This window comes from Mauremys mutica, chromosome 1 (genome assembly GCF_020497125.1).
Source record: "Mauremys mutica isolate MM-2020 ecotype Southern chromosome 1, ASM2049712v1, whole genome shotgun sequence".
In the NCBI taxonomy this organism is placed as follows: domain Eukaryota; kingdom Metazoa; phylum Chordata; order Testudines; family Geoemydidae; genus Mauremys; species Mauremys mutica.
In genome coordinates this window covers 90,543,834-90,561,946 of record NC_059072.1, presented here as the reverse complement: position 1 = coordinate 90,561,946, position 18,113 = coordinate 90,543,834, and the positions used below count along the sequence as shown (strand labels likewise).

At 45.1% G+C, this 18,113-nt stretch overlaps 2 protein-coding genes and 1 non-coding gene across 17 annotated transcripts in view; all 3 read right to left on the bottom strand.

Annotated features, from left to right (window-relative positions):
* Nucleotides 1–204: 204 nt before the first annotated feature.
* Nucleotides 205–1,300, bottom strand: FMC1 (formation of mitochondrial complex V assembly factor 1 homolog). Its single transcript, XM_044983324.1, has 2 exons — nucleotides 989–1,300; nucleotides 205–511 (listed from the first exon to the last, which is right to left on the bottom strand). Exons 1-2 carry the CDS (start codon nucleotides 1,124–1,126, stop codon nucleotides 308–310), a joined length of 342 nt encoding a protein of 113 aa, XP_044839259.1. The 5' UTR covers nucleotides 1,127–1,300; the 3' UTR covers nucleotides 205–307.
* A 3,328-nt stretch (nucleotides 1,301–4,628) lies between these two features.
* On the bottom strand, nucleotides 4,629–4,701 carry TRNAR-CCU. Its single transcript has one exon. It is a non-coding gene; the product is annotated as a tRNA-Arg (tRNA).
* A 1,101-nt stretch (nucleotides 4,702–5,802) lies between these two features.
* UBN2 (ubinuclein 2) overlaps nucleotides 5,803–18,113 on the bottom strand; it is a 99,464-nt gene continuing 87,153 nt past the window's right edge. For all 15 annotated transcript variants that reach the window (XM_044983162.1, XM_044983207.1, XM_044983182.1 and 12 more), the window contains 2 exons: nucleotides 17,133–17,222; nucleotides 5,803–15,005 (listed from right to left, as the gene is read on the bottom strand). In XM_044983162.1, the coding sequence (XP_044839097.1) occupies nucleotides 14,956–15,005; nucleotides 17,133–17,222 (140 nt within the window). In that variant the 3' untranslated portion in view covers nucleotides 5,803–14,955. The remainder of the gene's footprint in view (nucleotides 15,006–17,132; nucleotides 17,223–18,113) is intronic.

Below are 18,113 nucleotides of genomic sequence, written 5' to 3'. Positions count from 1 at the left end.
CCAGAGATTCAGGAAAGTTTCTAGAAAATGAGACAAATCAGCACTCATGTCAGGGGAGAGTTTTTGCCCTGTTTCCCTGGACCTTATCTGTCACATCAGATAAGCATCTGACTAGCATCTGATAAGCAGATTGTGTCTCCTTCAGGTGAGAATCTAAGCCTAAGAATAATAGAAAACCTAAGCGAGGAAACCTAAATAAAGAAGTTTCAATAAACTGATTTTTATTTAACAATAAATAGGAATTGTAACAAAGCAAAAATCTAACTCGGCTACCACTCTGAAACCTTTCTAGTGACCTCTTCCATTCCTATGGATCCCATCCTTTCCCTCCTGGCTGTTGAGGCAGTTTAAGGCCCACAAGGCCAGCAGCTTCCTCAGTGGAGCGCTCCCCTTTGGCGTGGTACTCCTGGTGAAGCGCTAGGTGTTCACGGACACTGCGCAGAAGACAGAGATAAGTAGCCGCCTGGAAATGCAGCTCATGCTGGGCCCTGCAGAGTTTCTCACTGGTGATCTGTAGACAGGAGGAAGCCAGACAACAGGTTTAGCACACACCCGACAGGCAGACACGCAGTGACCTTTCGGGCCTCAACGTCCCCCACCCGGGCACCCAGGGGCTGGCTGCGCGCCACGTGCTCGCTCCTGCAGCGGCGGGGCGTTGGGTCACCTCAGCTCCACCCCGGAGGCCCCGCCGCGCCCCGCCCGAGCAGGCAGCTCGGGTGACCGGCAAACCCGGGCCCGGGGTCGCAGCCCGACTTTGCGCAGGGCGAGGAAGGCGGCGGCGGAGCCCCGGCCAGGCTGAGCTGCAGGGGGCAGCAGAGAGCAGCGCCCCGGCCTGGCTCCTGGGGGCGGGGCACGGACTCCGAGCGCCGCGTGGAGCTTCGCGAGGCTCCCCAGGCCACGCGGGAGGGGCGGAGCCACGGGGGTGTTGCCGGCAGCGTCCTACAGCGGGGGGAGGGGGCGGCTCGGCCAGCGGCGTCCCGCCCCGTACCCGGTGGGCGCGGAAGGCCTCCCGGAGGTGCTGATAGGCCGCCATGTCCCGGTAGGGGCGGCCCGCCTGGGCGCTCACGTAGCGCAGCTCCCGAAGGAGGCTCCGCAGGGTACGGAGCGGCGAGCCCAGAGACGCCATCTTCTCGATCTTCCCCCTCAGCGCCCGTCTCCCTGTGCCCTCAGCCAATGGGGTGCAGCCGCCTCGCCAATCAGCCAATGGAAAGCAGACATCTGGCGCAGACTCCTCCCCAACTAGGGGAAAGCAATCGAGCGCTAAAAAACCCGAAACAAACTCAGGGAGGCGGCGCAATCGGGCGCTGAACTGTCCATCGCGGTCAGGGAGAGCAGGCGCCGCACACGCCGTCAGGACAGACAGCGCCAGGATGCGCTATAGAGGGCCGAGTTGCATGATCGCACCCACCAAACGCGCTGGCAGGGCGGGCAATCGAGCACCGAGGCGGATTTGCAATTGCGGGAAGGAGCTCCGGGGAGTCGCGCTGGCTGCGGGCGGAGTTTCTGGCCCGGTCTCTGCCTCCAGCCCCAGCGACCTTCGTTCCCCGCGGATTTAGTGCCTCCCCGCGCCCCGTTTGTAGCCCGAGTGGGGACTGGGGGGGGGCGCTGTCCCTCAGCGCTGTCGGGTCCCGTCCCCGGGGTGCCCAGGCCCCGCGCCGGGGCGTCCAGTGCCCAGACATCCCGCCGGGCCCGGCGCCCTTTGTCGGTCGCTGAGTCCCAGGCTCCGCCCCACGTCCCTGTGTTACCTGCGGGGGCCTGGTGCAGTTCCCGTCCCGCCAGCGGGGCACGCGCAACTCTGGGTAGTTTGTGACACTTGCCAAACTCTGGGGCGGAGGGAAATTAGCCCATAACACATTATGAATAAAACGGAGCGTGGACACACAAACCCAACCCGCCACATGACCCTGCCCGGACACAGAGAAATGGCTCTAGCTCAGGTTCTCAAACTGGGGGTCGCGAGGTTATTACATGGGGGGTCGCAAGCTGTCAGCCTCCACCCCAGACCCTGCTTTGCCTCCAGCATTTATAATGGTGTTAAATATATAGAAAAGTGTTTTATATAAGGGGTTACAGTCAGGGGCTTGCTATGTGAAAGGGGTCACCAGTATGAAAGTTTGAGAACCACTGCTCTAGGGGCTGGCGAGTGACACGCTGAGATGGACACTTAGTTGGGCTACCTACTCATGCTGGGCAGGAGACCAGGAATTCATTAATCCAGGCTAAACAAGTGACTTGCACTTTTCCTTGTGTTTTACTTGAGCTTTAGGCATCTGAGCTATTTTTAAGCCTCCTTTGCTGTATTTTGAATGCCTGGAGTCTTAGGACTGATGAGTAGCACTTTAATAATGAATGTTTGCAGTCCTAGTGCCTTGTGTGCAGATCTACGGCAACAAACTGGTGTGCAGCTCAGTGCTCACAAGCTAGTGTTACTAACTTATTTTATTTTGAATTTTGCAATCTGTTTTGCTATCTCCCAACCACTGGAGTCAAATGAGTACATGAGCCTCTCAGCTTAAATTTAAAGTTTCTATTTCTTACGTAGTGGAGAAAACCTCAAAAACATGAATCCCAAAAGCTAAAAAATCCCACCACCACCAACTCTCCCTCAAACAACATCACCCCCCACCCCCACTCCAACCAGACAAACAAAAATACAGACCTCTCCCCTTCATCCTTTGGAGCACAAGACATTCATCATTTTCTGCCATTTCTTTCTGGTGCTGGTCTGTTCAGGCTTCTGAGTGTCATGTTGATGGATTTGGCTTCTTTTTCAATTGGTCTGTATAATGTTTCGCTAAGTGGCCTATTCATATGATCACTTGCCATGGAAGTCATGTTGTTGTCATTCTTAATGTGTGTCCTAAATATGTCCATTGTCTTCATGCCACTGTTAGATTGTTCTACTTAAGAGTTTCTGATGTTGCAAGAAAGTCTTTCCAATGGACTTTGAAGATCTTCCATTGGCATTTACTATGAGTTGATTTTCGTATCAACTTCTATAGATTTCCATGATGCCATAAAGGAGGGAAGGCAAGATGCTAGCTTTAAAAAACAGCAATGTATTTTTGTGTGAGGGCCAATCATGTTACTTTTTCAAATCTTTTCAAGTTTATGAACATTTTTGGTGTTTTTTTATATTTGTTATGTGACAAATAGCATGGTGTCATCATCATTACACATCTCACTCCTTAGCTAGGTAAAATAACTTCTTCTAGTGCAGGTTTGGGCAAACTGCAGTCCGCAAGCCGGATCTGGCCCACCAGCTGTTTTAATCCAGGCCTCACGCTCCTGCCGGGGAGCGGGGTCTGGAGCTTGACCCACTCTGGCGCTCCAGCCGGGAGAAGGGTCGGGGGCCTCTCCACGCGGCTTCTGGAAGCAGCTGCATGGCCCTTCTCCAGCTCCTACGCATAGGGGTAGCCAGGGTGTTCCACTCTGCATGCTGCCCCGCCCTAAGCACTGCCCCTGCAGCTCCCTTTGGCCAGGAACCACAACCAATAGGAGCTGCAGGGGCGGTGCCTGCGGACGGCGCGGTGCCTGCGGACAGGGCAGTGTGCAGAGTCATCTTGCTGCGCCTCTATGTAGGAGCCAGAGACAGGACATGCCGCTGCTTCCAGGAGCTGCCTGAGGTAAGTGCCGCCTGGAGCCTGCACCCCTGAGCCCCTGCCCCAGCCCTGATCCCCCTCCTGCCCTCCAAACCCATTGATCCCAGCCTGGAGCACCCTCCTACACCCCAAACTCCTCATCCCCAGCCCCATCCCAGAGCTCACACCCCCAGTGGAGCCCTCACCGCCCCCCCCAATCCCCAGCCTCAAGCCCCCTCCTGCACCCTGAACTCCTCATTTCTGGCCCCATGTCAGAGCCTGCATCCCCAACCAGAGCCCTCACCTCCTGCACCCCAACCCCAATTTTGTGAGCCTTCATGGCCCGCCACACAATTTCTATTCCCAGATGTGGCCCTGGGCCAAAAAGTTTGCCCACCCCTGTTCTAGGGGTTCTTCATCCAGTCTAATGGTTACTTTTGTGACATTGAGAGCCATATATTTTGTCTTCCACTTGTTAATGAACCAACCAACTCATTTTGCTGTATCTGCCAAAAGCTGTGTTCCCAGAGTGGGGGAGGGGGTGGGCAACCAGAGGACTCCATCTTATTGAACCTGATTGCCATATAATATTATTAACCCCAAGCATTAAAAAAATCATGAGACTTTAAAATAAGAAATTTTGGATTATTTTTATTTGCTTTCTGGAATGTGGGCAAATAAAAAACACAACACTTTTATTAAAGTCTCATAATTTTGAAGCCAAACGCATAATATTTAAAGGCTTGGAGTTGATAAAACTGTATGTTGATCAGGGTCAGCAAGATAGGCGTGTGGTTCCTCCCCCGCTGTGGGGCAGTCAGGCAAAGACAATCTCAGATGGGAGGATGAGGTATTACGCTTCAACTCACTTCAAGTGTTCAGAGTTCTGCGTAAGGCTATATTGGGCACAAGTCACCTCCAGTGACTTCAGTCCACCCCCGAGTTGAAAGCACAGTGTGGAAGACCTGTCCTGAGTAAAATCCGACTGAGGAGCAATTTGCGTCACACGGATAAATAATTTGGGAAAAGGGAAAAAAATTCTCTCTTCACCCCAGATGGGACTCGAACCCACAATCCCTGGCTTAGGAGGCCAATGCCTTATCCATTAGGCCACTGGGGCTACCATAAAAGCCTGCTCTTCATTCGCTCATTTCTTCCTACATCTGATTCCCCTCCCCTTAACGAACACTGATTGGCCCATCTATTAGCACCCTCCCCCACCCTCTTGTCAACTGCACACAGGAAGCTGTGCGCACAGCCTTCTGGGACTTATCATGTCTGCGCACCAGCGTAGCGCACTACGTCATGGGAGTGGCAGCTCTCCCCCCACGGAACCCTGGGAAGTGTAGTTTTACCCGAAGGCGGTCGGGCGACGATGGCGCTGGGGGCGGTGCGTGGCCTTAGAACCTGGGGAGGCCACGGAGCAAAGTGGGCGGCCCCGCTGCGCGCCAGGCCCATCACCGGTCGCTCACCGCCGCGGCCTGAGATCATGTCCGGCCCCACGCCACGTGCTGGGTGGCTCATAGGGGGAGCGAGCGGCGCCCTGTGCCGGTACCGCTGCTCAGCTGCCCCCACACACCCCGACCCCGACCCCGGGCGGACTGAGTTTTCTGGTCCACCGTCAGCAGCTCCTGACACATGGGGTTGGGGGTTAATTGGTCAAGCAAATCTGGGCCAACATTGTCCCCGGCTAATTTAAGAGTCGCCCTTCTGCAGTCGCAGGCCAGTTGCACTAAAACTGATGGGCCAATCAAAATTTAATGCTGAGCTCTTCAGCGTCAGAAACAAGCAGACTAGATACAAACTAGGGGGCTGGAGCAAAGTTGAGAACACGACCTGTTGACCCAGCACCACCGACGTGGGCAGAGCTAGCCCTAGCCATTTCCGGGGGGAGGGTGCTGTGCTGTGGGGGTGGGACGGGAAAGAGAAGATGTAGTTTAGCACCCCTGCCTTTATACGTTTATTTAATAATAGTCCCCCTCACCCATGTAGTTGTGAATCTTTCTCAGGCTCTGTCCCATTATTGCTGCTTGCAGCCTGAAGATGAGGCATCTGACAAACAATGTATGTTCTTCCCCAAACACTGGGGGATTGATCATGTTACCGGACCCTGGGTCTCTGATGGAACTGTAATTTATCAGCTACAGCAGAAAGCTTAGATAGATATAAATGGTCCTGTCTTTATGATACTGAAAAGTTCTCTTACAACCACACACAGTGCTAATATGTACATTCCTCTTTATTTAATACAGCACAGACACGTGACACATACAAAAGAAAAATACACTCATGAAAAAGAACCCTGTCCCAATTAAGGACAGGAAACATTTACACTCAATTGAATAAGGCTCTTACTTTAGAACACAGGTCTGCTAGCTACACTTGGAATCTCAGAGCAAGCCTATTGCCAAAAAATCTCAGCACCTTATTTAGGATAGTGAAAGTAGGGAGGGACAGAACATGTTTGGGACCTGTGAGGCAGGTTCAGTTACCACACTGAGATCTGCAAGAGTGAGTGCACATATGTGGTTATGAGATAGCACTGCCTTCTTTGCTATTTTATCCTGCGGGACCAAAGCATGATGAAAGGAATTATGTTCCACCAGCTCTTCTTGCAGAATGTCAGATATGCAACCTGTCCAAAAAAAAAAATCCAAACTGTCCTGCAAAATGCAGGATGATAAACCTGATTATTTGGGAGGAAAGCAAAAACATCACAGTATCAAGGTGAAGAGTTTTATCAGGAACCTCCCCGCAGGTGGCCAACATGCTGCCAGCCACACTTAGGAATGCACACAGGAAACTCTAGCTTCCCTGTTAAATGGCTAGCATGTATTAAACTGATCAGCAAGCATACACATTTTGGAACTGGTGCAGACTTTTGTGGCAGCAGCTTCCCCATTTTCCTGCTCCAGTTCAGGATGGAAATTAAGCAGGCACCAGTTTCTCTGGCAAAGAGCCTTATACACTTTTTTTTTTTTAAACTAAAATAGAAAAAAGGGAGACAAGTGTATTTACAAAATCCATGGCTGGTACAGTACATAATTTTTAAGACACACTAAATGCTACAATCTTTCAGGTCCTGAGATTATTACAAAAAAAAAATCAACTCAAAACTTGTATTCAGGTCCAGTTTTAGAAGGAGAGAAATCAAAAAAAAATCACCTGTTTAAAAATACAGTATCCCTTTAAGTTAGTGGAACGCATCTTTGTAAAAAAAAACAAAACCAAAGTAATTGGCACCCGTCACCAATAAGTAGCTGGATTTGGTTATTCAGGCCCCTCTCCTCAAGGGCTGCTATACATGCTTATTGTCATATGGGGGAAGCATTTCACAGGGGAGTTCATCAGGTAAGCACACAGGCTCGCTCTCCTTTCACCAAGCCAAGGGCTTTTCCCCCATGTTCTGAAGTAAGCAGGTATTAAGGAGCAAGTAGACGTGAATTCGTGTGGAATAAAATGAAGAAAAAAATAAATCACAGAATCCCCACTTCAAATGTGTCTGCCATCACACAGGAATTGTACATTCCCTTTCTTGGTATTACGGAGGATCACAAAAGTCTGTATACTGACAGTTTCTTTTTAAGTTTAGTTGAGGCACAATAAGCACTCGCCTGCTAATTTTTTGTTCTAAACTTGGCAATGACAGTCAGGAAAGTACCCAGGTAAAGGGCCCTCAGCCCCTCACTTTACATAATCTACATTCTCAAGAGCACCAGCCAGCCAAGTAGAATTAAGCTGGTTAACTCTTTCATATATTTTGTTAATGAAACAGCAAACAGGATACTGCAGCCTAAACCCTTTCACTGAGAGGACTCTTGCTGCAATTAGAATAAGCAGCTTTTAAGCTTGGAAGCTCTGCTGTTGAGCAAATCCCTTCTCTAGGCAGAGGTAAAAGGACTTGCCCATGTCTGCTCACAAGGAAGAGTTCTAGTATAGTGCTTTCTCTCTCTCTAAATTAGAGCAACAGATACCCTCCTATAGTAAGCATCTTTGACTGGGAGCCCAGAAATTGCCAGCATTCTAAGGATTATTTAACCATAAAATGCATTTGACCTCCAACCCTTGGGGGAAGGAGGCTGGAAGAGGGAGAAAAATCACACAGAAAGGGGACTAATTTAACTGCTAAAATATAACAATGCTCAGCAGAGACTTTTTGGGGGGAAGTAGAGAGGAATAATTAATTGTGTAATGTATTTTACTTCTTTAAATCAATAGTCCTAAATAAATATTCTGGAGAGAAACAAATCCCAGTCTAAACCTTGAGAATGTATGCAAGAAAATTGCACAAATTGCTACAGCAAGATAGAAATACTGACTTTAAAACAGACTCATTACAGCTCTTGCCTCTGAGGCTGGATTGTTCTGCTGTAACAAGTGCAACACCGCAGTGGATGAGAAGGCAGTGGGGATCCCAATGCAGCCTCTATTTAGAAGAGATTCCATCTATAAGAGATCCAGTCACTGACTAGCTAAAATCTCCCCTTAATTAGAAAGGGTCAGTTCACTAAACATTGCATTTACTAAATCCTATATTTCGGTGGTAGGAAGGGTACAGGAAATCAATCCCACACCCACCCAAAAGTGTAATCTATACATCAGAATTACTTCAGATTGCTGTGGCTTCTTGGTCCAGTTCTGCAGAGCTGAATATTGTGCAACTATCTAAAAAGCTCTCAGAATCAAACCTATCACCAATTGGAGATTTTAGTCTCCCTTCAAAAGCCATTTTATTACACTTGTGACACTAGAGTTTGCACCAGAGAATGGGTTTTTTCTTTTTTTTTTCTTTTTGAATACAAAGTTCATTTTCCCTGTTAGAAAAAAATACTTTTTTTGTAGTACAGACATTCAAAAACTACGTCATGTTTCTTTGGGTAGAAGTTTAACATTTGTTAATGGGGGCAGGGAGAGGAGTGTACATAACACTGGAACATGTAAAGAATACTTATCTGCATAGTTGATATTCATGACTACTAATCAAACTAAGGCCTTATCTGGAAAAAGCTGAGAACACAAAACAGTTTTTTCGCCCCCATAGGTGGAAACTAATCAGTCCCAAATAAGCTCTGGGTGTCATCAGCTATTTGGTTTATCTTAAACTTGGTAGCATCTCCCAACTTGTTTTGGTTGGACAACAGAGCTCTTTCCCTCTCTCACATCCTCTCTTTTGTTGTTGGGCAGTCAAGAACACTGTCAAAGTTAACCAAAGGTAGTGTACCCCACTTGTACTGGACACTTTCATTAGTATTACAAATTTATTAGCAGCTTACTGCTTCACAGCCAGAAGGGGGTGATGAGAGAAAAGGAGAAGTTGCAATTCATTTCTAGAAAGATGGAATAAGTAGGAATTTTTTTTTTTCATTCTAAGAGTTGCTCTATATAGAGAGTTACAGTAATCACATGTTGGATACTAAAAATGTAGACAGACATCCTTTGCCTCAGCTAAGGAGAGCACAGCACAACTCAGGTAGGGCGTGCACACATGGCTGGAGGACACCTTTGTTTCTGCCCCCTCCAATCATGGGACAGCTGCACGCCAGGCTGGTCCCTTGGAGCAGATTCATAGGTTCTCTAAGTTACTTCACCTACCCATAGCCCCAAGGGGCTATGTTAATTAACAGCCAGAAATTGCTGGGTCTCAGGAAAGTTGGGTAAACCAGCTTTGGGGTTGCTTTGTGCTGATAGGATCACTAATTTATATAGATACAGTCGTGATTTTCAACAGGTTAAAAAAAGCTTTCGGGTAAGGTTAATAACTAAAATTACAGTCATACCCTATTTTCTCTCACAAAACCAAACCCTGGTACTTGACAGCCCACCTTACTTTCTAGATTAACTCTGCTCCTAATTAGGGAGGGAAGTTCTCAAACCTTGATCTGGTTTCTGGAAGGGGAAAGCCCACTCTTTCCTCCTCCATATTGCAACCAGACCAAGCCTGTCACTACCTAGTAGAAATACCTCACAGAACCACCATAGCTTACTTCTGTTTGTTATTGTAGGTTGAGCAACATTCAGCATTAGTCAACATTTGATTTTGCTTTTGACTAGTCAACACTGATTTCTCTGAAAGTTTTTATAGAAATGCAAGCTAGACATTTGTTCAATTATTTTCAGCATATAGTAAAACCTTGCTAATTTGCATTAAATCACTTGGACACCTATTAGCAGATTGCTTATTGTATAACAAGCAAAATTTAACAAATAAAACAGATACGTTCATTTAGTTTGATCACTGTAGTTAAGATATATTGTAAATTATTTATACTGCTAATTAGTAGATCTTCTATAAATAATGAAGTCTCAACAAGAAGACACCTCACTCCAATCTTTGAGAGCTGGAAAAATGCACTTTTTCTGGTGTGTGATTTAAGCAGTTTGTGGATTATAGCAAGGTTTTACTGAGACTAATTTGCTGAGAACAATATAAGGAAGCCCACTCCATTCTTCTATTGCATGGGAGAAAGTGGCACAACTTTGGTGAATTTAAGTACTCATTTAAGCTAGAGAGTGATAGAATGACTATTGTCGGGCAGATGTGGGTAGCACCATGAAAGCTTCCCTGTAATACATCTCAATTCAGACTTGTTTCAACCTAGTATTTTAGCTGTCTCCTCTTCTAAAAGGGCTATCAGTTGTGGGGAATTGTGCCAAACTCTAGGAGTGGTTATGAGAGACAGTCTAATACTTACAGGTAGAGAGACTGAGATTACCAAACTAATCTCATTTGCGACCTAAACAAGATTCAAACAGATCTCCAAAGGGAAATGCATCAAATTCCTTTCCCACTAACCAACTCCTCTGTCTCTCTCACACACAGCTTACTATACTATCATCTGTGCCCAAATGTCCACCTTTCAGAAGTAAAACAGAATTCTTAGGAATACTGTTTTGTGTGTGAGAGAGAGCATACAGAATGAATGCCATGGTACAGCAGCTATAACTTATTACACACACACACCACACTTTTTACAAAAGGGAAAATAGTATAACAGCATAAAGTCATCTTGGCAAGTTTAAGATTTTTCTCCCAAATGCCTCCCAGCACTTTAGGATCTCTGAGAACAGTTTAAAGGAAGGGAGAGGGGGAAATAAAATAAAGAAAAGGCACTTAAACAAAGGACAAAGGCCTGAATCAAGTAAGTCATGGAGGGGTAACAGCCATTTCACCAGAGCTAGGACCAATCAGAATCTACCAACTTTTATTTTTAAACTTCTATAAAATTAAAATTGCATAAAGTGTTAATTAACCAGTCATTTACCTACCACATTTACCTTCTGGTTCATTTTAAGAAAACAAAACAGCAAGTGTCCCTACTGTGATCCCCATCTCAGCAAAAAATGGGAAGCTGGAGTCCGGGGTGTAAGCCTTCCAGAGCTTTGCTTGACTGCAGGTTTTGCTTTTTCCTGCAATTCAATCTTCAAAGAAAGTCCAAAACTAAAATAATCGAAGAGGACTCACTGTGCCTTTAACAATGCACTCAAAAAAAAAAAATCAAACACCCCATCACGCCTAATCCATCCGTGGGCAAAAACTACTCCAAAAACGAACTGTAAACTAGATTAAAATTCGCTAATAAATACAGCCAAAAGTTCATTTTACAAATGTAGCAGCAAATGTGATAAAGTTAGTTGGAGTCCTAAGAGACAACCCCCAGAAGGTTATGGTTTGCACAACTGATGGCAGCTTGGGAGAGTTGCGGGATTTCTCTGCTTTCATGTCCTCAAGTGTCCTGGACCAAGTGGAGGAGGAGTGTGGAGGAAGTGTCAGGCAGTTGGAGTGGGGGAAAGGAACAAGACCCTGTGTGCCTGCTTCACCCAAAATCTATGCACCAAACAGCCCTGACAGGATTCAAACAAAAACCAGAACCCAGGTAATTAAAAGTCACTTCTGATTAGCTGAAAACAGATGTTAAACCCACAGCATCCACTCATGACTTGGTGACTCAATATTACTAATGCATTTTAACAGCAACCTAATAGAGAATGATGGGCAAAAAACAACAATTTAGGCCATCAACATCTATCTTGGGGAGGTGGAGAACACAGAAATAATGATCCAAATGATTAGAAATTTTGCAGCTTGTGGTTCACCTAGCCTAGTTCCTTTCTCTATTCTTTGCAAAGTTCCCAGAGGATTTAAAATTGCTACCTATGCCTTTTGGAGCTTTGGAACATGTAGCAGAAGGCATTACTCAAAGGGTTTTTAGCATCTAAAACCTGTGTTTGAAATTATTGCTTGAATTATTTGAGGTTCAGAGTGAGCTTGATACTTCAGCTCACAGACAATCCCCAAATTAAGGTCAGCTGCCCAGAAAGACAGCTCAACTGGCTCTTATTGCTTGTGAATACTGAGGGTTATTTAGTATGTACAGCAGCTTATATACATTACCAAAGGCCCTTAAAAAGTAGTAACTCTTGAAAAACAGCTTAAACAATAAGTTGCTGTGCAAGGAGTAATAAAGTGTATTAGTCTAATTTTGCATTGGGATGTTGCAGATATCCTTCACGTGCTCCCCGGTTCTGCAATCCTGGGAATTACTCTATAGTTATCTTTTGACCTGGCCTTTCCGGGTTGAGGAAGTGGAGAATAGAGAAGGAGTTGGAATACAGAATCTTTCTTCTTTGGGTCAACTGATTCCAAAGTGGCCCACAAGACTGGTAGTGACTAGAAATAGTTATACTCCAAGAACTGTTTCATTGGCCTATATGAAGTGAGTTTGTGACCTCAGTGAAGTTTCACATCATACAACTATTTCCAAAACTAGTACTAATATGCCTTCTTGTTACCATTCTCAGAAAACAGGCCAACGATTGAATGGGCTGTGGAGACTGAACTCCCCTCTCAATCCTAGAGATATACCTTGCAAATGAGGCACACTTGCGGGATGGGGAGAAGGAAACTTGTGCTGTCATTGTCTGTGCTGTACGGATAAAGGGCTCCAATCTCCAGGACTGTCAATTGTGTACCTGTCACTAGATCTAGAATTTCACTTAAAAAAAAAGTATGAAAGTAAAGGATGGCAATGTGTGTGAGACACCTTGAGGGAGGAAGTATAGAAGAGGGCAGAGTTCTCTTGGGGTGGGGGTCTTTTCCACATATTGCTGCTGGGTGGCCCTCCACTTCACCCCCTCAGCTACATGCATTATTAGAAGTGTGGGGTATGTTTGGCATAGGTCAAAGAATTCTGGCTTCACAGAATCTGCTTCCTTCCTCCCTTCCTGGGGTAAAAGATCACACAAAAGCAAAACTTGGATGCTACCCTCTGAATAGTTAATGGAATCTTATGCCTTGGAGAATTTTCATCTGAGTAGGAATGCCAGGGTCTGTATGAATATATACACCCTTTTTTAAATTAACCTTGATGCTAAGAGTTGTAATTTTGTCTAGCCAACATGCCACCTACAGAACATTTACATAAGCAGAAAAAACACAATTTGCCTAGTGCCATGGGGTGAAATTCAAAACCTAATGGATCTTATTTTGGTTCAATCTGTCATTTACAGAAATTCCTTGTGCAAAATCCTTTATTGCTGGGCTCAACCCAACGTTTATTTATGATATATACAATATATATTATTTTAAATTCATGTTTTTATATAATTTATATATATAAAATTAAAGAGATCTAAATAGAAAAAAGAATTGTTGTCTGTTCTTAAGAAAAATAGTTCACATGTCAAAGAAAATGGAAAGCTAAAAGTTGGTTTAGCAAAAACACTAGAGATTTAATAGCCAGAGGTCAAAGTTTGTACTTGGAAGGTGTGAGGTGACCATCAGTCATAAGTACAATCTCAGATCAGAACTACTGGAAAGTTCAAGACAGACTAGAATTCCAGTATCTTTGATCACAGGGATATACTGGGTTTGCAAGAGAAAGGGCCTCAAATCAGAAATTGTGATATTCCAGATCAGAATATCCCATACTTTCTTACTTTTATGTTGCAATTTCTGCCATGCTTCTCTTTCCACTTAAAGAAAGATGGGACTCAACAATCAAGTTTTAATGTAAGAACCTCTTCTGTCCTATTGTCAAAAGTGCAATGTGTGCTAAATGTTTCCTAAACATATAAATGGACTACCTGATATATTGCTATCCAAAAATGAAAGCCAGCCTTGCTGTTTTGTATTACCATGCAGGGCAGAGTTGAGGTCATGAGTACCCCAGGCCAGCAGGGGCCGGCAATGCTAAAGAGACAACACATTCAGCCCCAGGAGGAGAAAAGGCACCCCAGGTCACTTCTGAATGATTCCTCTTTGGCTAATGCTTGAAGCAGTATAACTTGGCTCTGAAGTAGGCCTCATCCAGCTCTCCTTAGCTGAAGGGTTCACTACTATGTCTAGCTTTTGAAAGTAGTTGGATGGAAGAGGGAATGGATCCAGCAGGGATGAGGAAGTGCCCTTGTGTTTTATGAAGGATGTAGATTCTACACTGTAAATAGCAGATACACACAAGGAGAACCAATTGAAGAAATGAAGCAAGTTTAAGGGTGGAAAACCATAGTGTTCATCTTCCAAAAAAAAAATTAGGTGTGGGGAGATAAGAATGCTGTCTGATCTGAAACAAAATTTAGATTCCATTTTATGTAAAAAAAAGACAGATTTTTTTCTTTAAATACCAATCACTCTATGCTAAAATTAACTTGGGAGTAGAGACTAATGGAAACCCCTCTTTACTCTTCTCCTGCCTCTCCAACAGAATTCTCTCTTTGAAAGAGAGCTCTGCCTGGGGAGTAATGAGACTGCTTTAGCCACAGGACCCACAAAACCCAGCAGGGCCTGTATTCATTAGGCTTTTCCAAAGAGGTAATGTTGGACAAATGTCTGTATCAGAAACTATCTGTGGAAAGTTTATTCTTATTTATGCCACAGAGTGCCCAAGCAGAGACCATCTCTGGTCTGCACTACATATGGTCCATGACCGTAGGATACACTCAGGGCCCATTCATATTCTTTTGCAGGGACCTTCAAATTGTTAAAGTGGATGGCTTCCTACCTCCCAGGACAGATGGAGAAATTTACTCCATCTCTCTTCATGCTTCCTCCTTATCATTAGGCATTACCCAGAAAGTAAACATTGTGCCACTGTGGGTTTGACAAATGAAACTTGCCAGTCAGAACAGATTTTAAAAGGCTGAGTTTCTTTAGGTAAGCTCAAACTCTGATCAATCTGCATGAAAGCCTTTCCTCCTTTTCCTCCTCTATTTGATCAACTATTTTCTTTTTCTTCTTTCCTCTCACCACAGTGCTTGGGATCAGAGTATGTAAACATTGACAGAAACAGCAGCCCTGTGACCATGTAAGCACTTTCCCAACCGGGCAGATTCCATCAGCCAATCAGAACCGCTTCATGCTCCCGTGCTCATCCAGAAGTCACTGGGTTTTCCGCTGTAACTTAGTGTCCCCTTTACTTTGGCCTCCATCTGGAATTTGGGGGTGTGGGTAGAAGGGGGAAAGAAGAGGAACAAAAAAACATAGATATAAAGTTCTCTTGTGATTATGTGAGTTACACTATGAATAAAGCAACCTGCACTGCAGAATACTGAACTGCATTCCTGTTGGTTGCCCTGAACAGGTGAATTCCAGCAGCTAGTGAGAGTGCACAACTGTGACATGCAGTAAATGAACATACTTGTTTGCACCAAAGGCTGTGAATGACTGATAAGCTGTCTACAGGATGTGGGCGGCTTCTGTTTGTTTTTTAAAAATAAATTTTAAGTGGGGATGCCAAACTCAAACACTACTAAAATGTGCTGTCTTCATGGGGTGGAGGATTCCCTCATCTTCTCACCAGCTTATTTAATTTGCATTATAATTGTTGATGCTTAACATTCAGCAGAAAACACTATTCTCTCTTGAAGTAACAGCTAAATTGTTGTTTGGGAGAGTGCTAAATCTAAACCTCAGGTCTCTCTAGCACTTTTTGCAATAAAGCATATAAAAATCAACCTATGGAACTTATTGCAAACAGTTGAGTAAGAAAGGTTGAATTGTTTTCACAGGCTCTTGAAACAGCACTTCCTAAAACCCGTGGAGCTGAGCATTGTGTGGGTGGAGTAAAGAACCCCGCCAGCTCCACTCAGCCCACTTCAGACCCCCACTCCCTGTTTGAGCCACAACTCATGAAGTAGCCAAGAAAATTCCATGTCCTAAATTGCATAATCCTTTACAACTGTGGAACTATTTTTCAGCCATACTGAGCTCGTGGACTGTAACAGGGCGAAGCAGGGTCCCCCTTGGTCCTGCCTCTTCTCTGATCCAAAAAACACTCAGAGACCCTTAGGTTTATCAATCACTGGTGCAGTTTATTTACAGGGTGCAATCCCACCACCTTCTCATCCTATACCGCTTGGGGTTTTCAGCCTTGAGGACTCCTGAGCCTCAGCACCCACAAGGGAAGAGCTACCCCTCTCTGGCTTCCCCTCTTCCTTCCTTCCTCTGGGCCTGTATATAGCCACAGGCTAATAGGCTGGCAGCTGTTTCCCCTTTGCCAATCAGGCACAGGTTTCTCTAGCCAGTTCCAATTTACCTCCCTTAATTGGAGCTGGCATGACAGAGGGCTGGCTCAGCAGTTCCTGCCCAGCACCCTGTCACATGGTCCCAAAAAAAATGGAGAGCCACTGCTTTAGACAGGGGTGCTCAAACTTTATTGCAACGACCCCCTTCTGACAAAAAATTACTACATGACCCCAGGAAGGGGTACTGAAGCCTGAGCCCACTCGAGCCCCACTGTCATGGGCGGGAGGGCCAAAGCCGAAGGGCTTCAGTCCTGGGTTGGGGGTCAGTAACCTGAGCCCTGCTGCCCAGGGTTGAAGCCGAAGCCAAAGCCCCAGGAGGTGGGGCTCAGGGTTAGACCTTGAGCCCCAGCAAGTCTAACGCCAGCCCTGGCAATCCCATTAAAACGGGGTCGCGACCCCCAGTTTGAGAACCGCTGCTCTAGACCACACTGCCTTAAAAAAAAAAATCAATAAACTAATCCTCTCAGAAGGGACAATATTTATCTGAGCTAATCTGTCAAGAGTTTTCAATCTGCTCGTCCTATTTAAAGTAGGCGGTGTTGTATACATACAAAGGATTTAAAGAAAAATCAAGAAGCTGGTAACTGGAAGTTCAGTGTCACCTCCAAAGGGGAAGACTAGCTCCACAAATAAGTCCCTCATTCATCTTGTAACCAATAAAATAATTATTTACTGGGTATTAATAATTTTATTTCATTGCAATCTTAGGTCTCTAAGCTTCCAGTGCAAGAAAGTTCACTGCCTCCAAGATTTTTTACCTTTTGAGGCAATGGTAGTGACAACTTATGCATGAAAGACCCACCATTCCACTTCCAAATATAAAACTGCAATAGGATGTGCACCATTTGCCATTACTGCAGCCCGAGAACATTCCAGCCACTTCCTTTGTTGTCTTTGTTATCTTCAGATCATCATCAATCTGGTCCCCAGCAAGGAAGCTGAAGCCCAGATAAATTCTCAGGCCAAAAAGATAAATTTGGCCTTTAGGTTTTTAACTTCTGAGAAATGAAGGAGGGGAAAGGATTTCCTTACCTGTGTAAGCTTGCTGCAAGTGAGCAGGCAGAGGTGAATGAGACAGCGTCGCTGCATGCTGGGCACCTGGCTGCAAACCTTTCAGTAAATCTGAATGAAATGAAAAGATTGGGGGTGGGGGGAGCAGGAATTCACATCCAATGTATACAAGAAGGCAGTGATGTTTAAAAAAAGCAGCCTCTTATTTTCAGACCTATATTGATGGGCGCTACATAAATAAGTAGATGCACATCAGCACATTCCCATTACTTGTTTTAAGCCATACCCCAAACCTTATATGAGAGATCAAAAATTACATGATAGCGCTATCACATGTGGGATAAAGGGCCCAATGGGTTAACATCACCAACAGTTGGTCCATTCAGCCATGTGTTTTATTCAGTACTGAGCAGGGGGCATGTTAGAAATGCAATCCTTTGGACTATTTCAGTAAACAGAAAGGTCCTATTGCCTCCAGTAATAATCCGAAGTGGAAAATCTAAAGGCTTTTTCTACACTAAGAGATAATCAGTCCTGTCCTGGTCAATATTCCCCTCTGCAGTTAAAAATGGTTCTAGTATCAGAGGCTCTGTGTGAGCTGCTACTGAGGGGAGCATGGCTGTGACCTTGACCAAGTGTCTCTGCATTACCAGTCTTTTGATTCATTGCTCTGTAAAACTTATAAACACAGAAACTGCTCTAATAAAACTGTGTTCTCTCTTCTAAAAAGGTGGGACAAATGAATACAAAAAGCAAGTTCAAATCCTACTGTATACTATGAACATGTTAGTGCTGGTCATCTTCTTGAAGAAAATTGTGACTAATTTTTAGAATCATACACAACTAGAGACTTCTTATATAACACATTATAACACTGTACTTTGCCCAGTCCAACTTTAAAGGAACTCAGGCAATGGTGTTTCCATCACTTCCTTCCCAATTTGAGTTCGCAAGTGGTGAAGTAAGGAAGGATGCAGTTACCGCTGAATTAGATTACGGTGT

Coding starts and splice junctions, on each gene's coding strand:
- FMC1 (XM_044983324.1), bottom strand. CDS start 1,126: ATGGCGTCTCTGGGCTCGCCGCTCCGTACCCTGCGGAGCCTCCTTCGG. Junction 512..988: donor AGGCCTTCCGCGCCCACCGG/GTACGGGGCGGG, acceptor TCCTGTCTACAG/ATCACCAGTGAGAAACTCTG.